General features: G+C 41.7%; 1 protein-coding gene across 2 annotated transcripts; it reads right to left on the bottom strand.

Annotated features, from left to right (window-relative positions):
- Positions 1–314: 314 nt before the first annotated feature.
- Positions 315–6447, bottom strand: PCDH20 (protocadherin 20). Of its 2 annotated transcripts, XR_009049028.1 has the most exons (3): positions 6316–6447; positions 2223–5261; positions 315–440 (listed from the first exon to the last, which is right to left on the bottom strand). XR_009049028.1 is itself a non-coding variant. In XM_057707599.1 (2 exons), exons 1-2 carry the CDS (start codon positions 6445–6447, stop codon positions 2538–2540), a joined length of 2856 nt encoding a protein of 951 aa, XP_057563582.1. In that variant the 3' UTR covers positions 977–2537. The 2 variants fall into 2 exon arrangements, 1 of the variants encoding a protein (XP_057563582.1); XM_057707599.1 differs by lacking the exon at positions 315–440 and having other exon boundaries at positions 977–5261.
- Positions 6448–8415: the final 1968 nt, after the last annotated feature.

Genomic DNA, 8415 nt, shown 5'->3' with positions numbered 1-8415 from the left:
ACTGGTTCTCAAACTGTTAAATGGATATTAGGGTTTTTAATGAATGGAACATTTATTTTTGTGCCAGCTCAACTAACAACATTGACATGATTAGCATACATTTTGGCAACCATTCTAGCACAAGGTGTTAGTAAAAAGGGGCTTTTATCTTTGAGCTTAATTTATTTTAACTTTCCTTGTTATAAATGCTCTTAATGTGAATGAGATGTTTTTGTAAAGGAAATCCTGGCACAAGAAGTAATTCAGAAATATGTCCTTTTATTAATGTTACAGGCATTTTTTTCATGCTAGAGATGAAATCCATACCCCCAAAACACATGAACCTATTTCAAATTCAGAAAAGAATAAAATATTTTGTTATTTATACTGATAATTAAATTCATTGCATTTGTAGAGAGTTTTTTTTTAATGGTGCTACTTGTTTCCCATGTAGTTCATTCCTGTAAAAGAGAGAAATGAGATATAAAAATGACTGGTGGAGGATGGTTTCTTCCATTGTTCTATATCAATTATGAATGAAAAGTTTGGGGGGTTAAATGATCTTAGTTTCTTAGCTCAATTGTCTCTCATACAAAAGAAATTTCCAATAAAAATATATTTCCTTTTTGTAACAAACACTACTGCCTCATATGCTTATTATTTTATTTATTTAAATGGTCAAATTGAAGAAAACAAGAAAATGAGTTAATACCTATCTGAAAGGTCTTGGGTTTTTGTATTCAATTATTTTTTTGCAACGTGTTTTTATTTTAGAATTTGTTGAAAGCACTTGTAACACAGCTAACAAAGGATTTGCTATAAGTATGTATTAAAATGAGTGTTTATAATTGATTCTAAGTCATAAATTAATATGCATGTACACATTCATGGGTATAAATTTTCATGTGAACTTCTACCAAACACATACACATACTCTTTTTCTATTTTATATATATATGCCTATATGTATGTCTATAACTACACGCATAGTTAATAATTTACCCAATGTTTAATTAATTAATTAGTTTAATATAAACTTTAGCATAACAGAATATTTACAGTTTACCCACATTTACCTCTAAAAGCAAATGAATGCCATTAACAGGCACTTCAGTGAAAGAACAAGCCCATGTTCAAATATAAAAAAGTAAAAATGAGAAAGAAATTATGAAAATATATACCTTTAATTTGCAGACATATAAACACTTTTGGTACAGTACACACACATGATGCCAAAAAGTAGAGTGATCCAGTTTAAGCTAACACTTCTTTGTTTACACAGATAATTTTGCTATAGCTCTTATATAAAATAAAATTTCCAGCTCACACAATGAAGTGAAGGTGATCAATCACTGATAAACCAGCTCACTTCACTGCAAAGCATTCAGTAAAAGCTAAGTTATCAAAGAAATCTGCTGCCAGGCTTACAAATAAACTCTTGGACCTAATCCAAAGCCAAAGAAAGGAAGCCAGAAACAGTAGCCAACAAACCTAAACAACAACAAAAAGATAAGTATACCTTGCATAGAAAAGGCCCAGCTAAAAACAACCAGTAGCATCTACCAGCTTCTAGAATAATTTTGTTTTAATATGATTTTTCTTTTTTTATGTAACACGAGTTTCAGCATATAAGAATCTAATATATAACCCAAGTATAAAGTACTACTGACAAGTTGTGAAAGCATCAAAATATCATGAATACCTATGAAGCACCTAAGGATTGAAACATATCTTTGCTTCTGGCTGTTTTTCTTGGACACAATTTCTAGGTACATTTTCTCTAAGAAAGAATATATATATTTTCCCCTGTAATAATAGCAAGTGCAGTGGTAAAGCAAATAGAAAGTAACCAGAGTACACAGCAAGTGAATTACTCTTCAGCCTGTCAGATCTTTTAACACATGCAAAGTGTTTATCCTTGCTAAAAAAGAATTGCGCTTCTTTGTGATGCCTTCTCTTTCAAATTATACACGATGCACTTGTGAGGTAATAAACATTCTGTTTACAAATGCATTTCTTTTCTTTTTTTAATTATACATTTAAGTGGGGTGAAATTCCATTTACTTTAACTTCATCTTTGTTTAATTTTAAAAACAATATATTTAAAATAGACTCTCTCATTAATATCATGTACAACTGGTCATGTACAATACCTTAAAACAGTTCCCTGCAAAGGAGCAGCCGATGCCCTCTTGTGGTTAAAGGACTTTTTAGACAAATAAGACAATATACCATTTTCTTACCTTACTCCCAGGTTTTAACAATCATCTGCTTGGTGTATGAAAGCTGCAAATCATGTCCAAGCTTTTTTTTTAATAACAATTCCATAGCTGCTAGTACCAATTTTCATTAAAAAATGCTGTACACGTTTTATAATCTCTGATTTTGAATTTAAAAACCTGTAAACAGTTATCTACAATATAGTACAAGTTATAAATTAATTGTCCTTCATTGGAACTGACATCCACACTCTTGTTTGGGTGGTAAAGACTCTCCAAAGTCAGTTAAAACATCTCTGTTACTCCACAGCAAAAAAAAAAAAAAAAAGAAAAAGAAAATCAAATATTAGAAATATCCATTGGTTTCCTCTCTCTCATATGCAAGTCAATATTTCCTTTTAATGGAATTTGTACTTCCAAATTTTCATCCTCCCTGTGATGATTTTTCTCTCTCCTTAAACAGATGTATATGCCCATCCCTGTTACAAGTATGATAGAACCCAAGCTTATTACAGACAGAGCTACTAAGGTAGGCATACAAGACACAGGTTCAACTTTCCTATGAGTCGGTTCTATTGAGATCTGTGGTTCTTTCTCCTCTATATTAATTTCTGGTTCCTTTCTTAAAAGACTCTCAATATAGCTCTCATTACTGACAGTGTCATTGACAAATAGGTTCACCATGACTGTGGAATGGAGAGGTTCTGGATAACCATGATCACTCACTTTCACCAGTAAACGATGGAGCCCATAATCTGTCTGCAGCAATGCCTCTTCCAAAGTAATGTTGCCAGTTTTAGGGTCAATCCTAAAGGACTCAGGCCTAGGACCTCTTCTCCCTATGATGCTGTAAGCTATGACAGCATTCATGCCTGTGTCTTTGTCAACTGCATAGACCTCTGTAACTGGGGAGCCAGGGACAGTAGAAGGTAATACCAACAGGTAAGACATGTTAGACTGAGGAAATAAAACAAGAGGCGGGTTGTCGTTGATATCTAGAAGGAGAATTGTGATTTTTGCAGTAGAGGAGAGGGGAGGCTCACCCCCATCAACAGCTTCAACCCACAAAGTATAGGAGCTTTGCTGCTCTCTGTCCAAAGAGACTTTGGCTCTCAGCATGCCCTTTCCTGTGTCTATGACAAAAATATCACTCTGGTTCACCACGGAGAGGGCGACCCATCCATTTTGCCCAGCATCGGCATCTGTTACACTAATTACTCCAATTTCACCATATCCTGGAAAGTTTTCTGGCACAAAGAAGCTGAAGTCCTTGTTGATGAACCTAGGGCTGTTGTCATTTTTATCCAACACTGTGATAGCCACAGTGGCTACTGATTCTTTGGGTGGCTTCCCAGAGTCAACAGCTCTGACTGTGTACCTATACTTTTCTTTCTCTTCTCGATCCAGCTGGGTAGAAACTGTCAGAATTCCTGTGACGCTGTCTAAGGAAAAATATGATGGAGCATCAGGTCCCAGAAAATATGAAACTTGGCCCCTCTCTCCACTATCAGCATCTGTAGCATCTAGTTTAGTCAAAAAGGCATTGGGTGCATTGTTTTCTTCAATGGTTAGTTCTACCAAGGGTTGAAGGAAAACAGGAGCATTATCATTGTCATCTAAAAGTTGCACTTTAATCATTTTTTTGACATGAAATCCCTCAGAGTTCCAGGCTACCACAGTTATTTCATAGAACTGCTGTAGCTCATAATCCATAGGTTTCGTGGTTTCAAGCAGATATTCATTACTGTATGGTTTGTAGGGTGATAACCTAAATGGTCCTTCACCATCCAGGTAGCAGTTTACCTTGTATTTATCTTCTGGGTCTCTTATGGTGAAGAATGCAATTGGAGTGTTAACAGGTTCCAGTTCTTTCAGGTAAACAATACCATCTATCTCATTTGCTATATAACGAGGGACAATTTCCGGTGGTCTGAAAATGACTTTGATAATGGTCACCAGGGCAGTGATCACAGCAGGGATGCAGCCCGGCCCATTAGCAAGGATGGTGAGCTTGTGTGTTTGCAGAACACTTCCCCCAATCTTACTGAAAAGTTTAATGACTCCAGTGCTTTCATCCAGATGGAATAAATCCTTGGATGTTTGTGGAACTTTCTGGCTGTAAGAGTAGGTGATCTGAGCATTGTTTCCTAAGTCTCTGTCCATAGCCTGGACAGCTGCAATCGGTGTGCCCACTGTAGCATTCCCATACACAGTGACATTGATTTGTGAGTCTGTGAAGAGAGGGCAATTGTCATTAATGTCACTTATGCCAATGGTGAGGGTGGCACTGCCCAACAGTGGTGGAGACCCACCATCCTCAGCTATGATGATGCTCACATACTGGTCCTGGGTCTCCCTGTCCAACAGTCCCATGACAATTAGGTAGGGAGTGCGTTCCCCATTCTCATTCTCCTCCACATCCAGGGTGAACATACGATGGTAGTCCAGCAAGCGGTAGGTCTGAACTCCGTTAGTGCCTATATCTGGGTCCATGGCAGGATGCTCTATGGCCAGCCGGGTATTTACAGGTGCATTTTCTGGGACCCACACCGATATTTGGGAAACAGGGAACTGCGGGGCATTGTCATTGATGTCCCGGATAGCGATTTTCACCTTCACAAACCTAAAATATTCCTGAGGCAGGACCAGTACATCCAGAAGCAAAAGACAAGAGTCAGCAGAAGGCGAAGAGGAGATGGAAATGCTGCCCCCCCAGGCAGCCCCGCCACCTCCTTCAAGACACAGGGCCTCCCTGTCGATCTCCTGTGCAGAAGTGTGCAGCTCCCCGGAGCGGTTGTCTAGTGTCACGTACTGGCCACTCAGACCCTGGGAAGCCAGGCTGAAAGAGAGAGGAGGGTTCCGCTCGGCGCCGCTGTGCTCGGGCGGCTGCGACTGCGGGTCCTGCCTGCCTGTGCCGGGAATCAACCGCAAGTCCTCGGCCAGGCTGCCGATGAGCACCCCCGCGGGCAGTCCCTCGTTCAGGCTGTACAGAAGCTCCGTGGCCCGGCTATAACTCGCCAGGCAGTTGAAGGGTCCCACGAAGAGGAAAAACAGAAGCAGATGCTGGACGTAGGGGAAGGAGAGAAGACATTACACACAAGCAGAAACACAGAGCTTGGAGTCAGAACCCGTGCCCCAGGGTCATTCTGGCTCCATGCCCATTCCCAAAGGCAAACGCTCCAGTCAGAACGGGGTGAAGGGGAAACTTGCTGCAAAGGAGAGATCTACGGAGCAACGCTGTCTCCAAAACTTAATTTTTCTGTTTACTTTCTACACCGTTTCCCCACCCCCCGCCCCAGCCAGGCTCCCAATCACCACCTCACTCAGTTAATATTCGGAATCCCAAACCATAAAGCAATCCCTGAAGGTACTTGCTGGAGTGGAGAGGACTGCGCAACGCGACAGGGAAACCACCAGGGTAGGTCATGGGGAGGGAGGGGGCTGATAGCAGAGAGGACTGAGAGGTGGGCACTTTATTTCCACTGAAATGTTTCTACCACTAAGGTCCCCGAAACGCGAAATGTGTTACGTCCCTTGCTATGAGACAGATAACAATACCAATAATAATAATAATAACAACAACAACAACAACAACATAGTAACTCTACCCCTTCGGACCCCCTACCCCGCTAAGTAAACGCTTTAAGTTGAAAGAATTGATTTTAATTTTAGTACGTACCTAAAATCAAATCGAAAGGATCTGAATTTCCACCCCTAACAACCTCTCACTAATCCGCCTCCCTTAGGGAAAGACAAGTAAACGCGGAAAATGATTATGCAAAAACAATTTGTCAATTGCAGTAGACAATCTTAGCCAGATGCCGGCCGCAGGAAACAATCAAAGAATCCCTTTATCTTAAAGCGAACTGAGCACACCCCAGCCCCCTCTGCCTCATCTGCCTATATTTCTGCTTCAGAAACTTCTTCTCACGACCCAAGGACTTGCCTATTCCTTGCTAAAATGCAGACAATATCCCAAACTCCCTTTCCCTCCTCCCAACCTTCCTGTTAAGTTTGGACTAAGGTAAAAGGTTTGAAAAACCATCAAGGAGTGGGAACTGCTCCAACAGTACTGCAACTTGTCGGAGCCGCGGGGCTCCCGGACCCCAATCCTTACCGGCAGGTTTCTATGGTTGGTGCTGCTCCTGGGACGACTTAGACGCCCCATATCCAAGCGTGGGTGCCAGGTCGCCGGGCGCCAGCTCACTGCCAGGGCCCGCGATCTGCGCGCATCCCTTCGGCCGCGCATTCCCAGGGAGGCTGCAGTCGGCGCGCTCCTGACGGGAGGGTGGCAGAAGACACTCCCTCTCTGTGCATGCAAATCACTGGGGGACTCCAGCCAATAGTCACTGGCTCGTCAATTAAGGGCAGCAGCCCAAGGCTGGCAGAAAGGCGAGAGGGCGCCGGGGCAAGGTCATGGTTTCCTGCCCCGGGTCTGGGTAAGTCCAGACGCCGCCCGGGGAGCCGGAACCGGGACTTGCCTCTGAAGACTGCGACTAGGCGCCACCCGGTCGGGCTCCGGGACGCGTGCCCACCGGCCTCCCTCCTCGCAGCACGGGTCAGGACCCAAGTCCACAGGTTGCGAGCGTGAGAGGGAGAATTAGATTAAATAAATAATCCTGCATTTATATCTGAATAGAGAGAGAGCAAGTCGGTGCTTCAAAGCAATCACAGGCGCGATCCCCAAACGCCTGCTTTGCCACCACTTCTTCAGAGAGACCTGAATCCAGCAGTGTTTGCACAGAGAAAGAAAATCCACTTTCTCTGCGGAGAGAAGGAACTTCAAACTCTTTGTACGGCGGTCTGAAGCAGGGAAGCAAATGTATAAATTCCGTGAAGGTTTCGAAGTGCTTTAATTTTGAAGCTTCGCTGCTGGCGGTGGCAGAGCTTCTGCCAGTTTCCTAGTTGCAGGCGCAAGTGTCTCTGGGTGTCTGCTTTGTGGTCTTTAGAGACAGCCGGGGCTTCTGGCTAAGGTAAACAGCCAAGGGAGTGGAAACAAGTGGTTCCGCCAGCAAGCAATTTTACCATATTTCTCTAAGGCATACTTTTATTTTTATTTTATTTTATTTTATTTTATTTATTTTTTAGTTTTTTTGAGGGCACTCACTTAAACCTGTTTAAAAAAAAGGGCTACTTTTCAAGTTATTATTATTATTATTATTTTCTCTTGGAACGCTTACTGTGAAAGGAATCCTGGAGGAGTGTGTTGGAAAATGCTTGGATATCCTATCTGGCTCTGACACTAAATAGCCATATGACATGTTTCCTCATTTATAAAATCAGGGCTCATGAGAGACTCCAGTGTGTTAAGTCTGTGAAACACGTTTTTGATCTACAGGGTGCCATGTAAATAGTGGAAAAGACCATTGGCCTTTGGCTGAGTAGACATTTCTCATCACTAGGTTTCCATATATCCTGTGTGCTGCCCTGAACATAAAAGCCTCCCAGCTGAGTTACTAATGACTGAGCCTGGAATAGAAAAGTTCTCTTCTTGGGTGAGAGAAAGATCTGGCATCCTGTGCTTTCCATAGAATTCACTTCAATTTTCTTCTTCTGCTGTATGCTAAATATAATATAAATTGCTTAGCAGAGCTAATTGTTTTGCTTTTGACCCTTCTTATTTTCTCTTCATCCCCACTAATCCTAGAGACAGAGTTCTAAATATTGATAACACTATATCAAAACATCTTGTTTGTGTAACAGCTTCTTATTGCACAAATGGGGCTCTACATGGAGTTCACAAACAACTTCCTATAATACAAATCTGGCTTATAAAATCAGCTCCTTTAAGCTCTTTGAGTGAAACTGGAATGCTGATGAAGTGGTAAACACATACTAACATGTACATGTAGCTGTAAAGCCATCACACAGCTGGTACACAAAACACAGTCAGGGAAGTATGCTTTACCTCTTCTTGCTTCTTCAGCTGCTGGCTCTGCCCTACTGCTGAACTTTTACCACATAATTGGTAAATAATTATACTTTGGAGTCTGTAGTTGAAACATATCTGACTCCAAAAATCAGTATAAAGCTACTTCTGAAATGTGTTTAATTTATGTCTTCACACAATACCCACAGCTTCTGGAAGTTTAGGGCACATGGCCAGAATTAGACAATCCACTATGGTCAGGATACATAGAGGCTAGGCCCACAATCTGAATTAATTCTACATTTACACAGATAGTAATGACCGTAGACTTTATATCCCCTTACAGCT

Source organism: Hippopotamus amphibius, chromosome 14, assembly GCF_030028045.1.
Source record: "Hippopotamus amphibius kiboko isolate mHipAmp2 chromosome 14, mHipAmp2.hap2, whole genome shotgun sequence".
NCBI lineage: Eukaryota > Metazoa > Chordata > Mammalia > Artiodactyla > Hippopotamidae > Hippopotamus > Hippopotamus amphibius.
The sequence above is the reverse complement of the archived record's forward strand: the minus strand, read 5'-3'. Positions and strand labels throughout refer to the sequence as shown.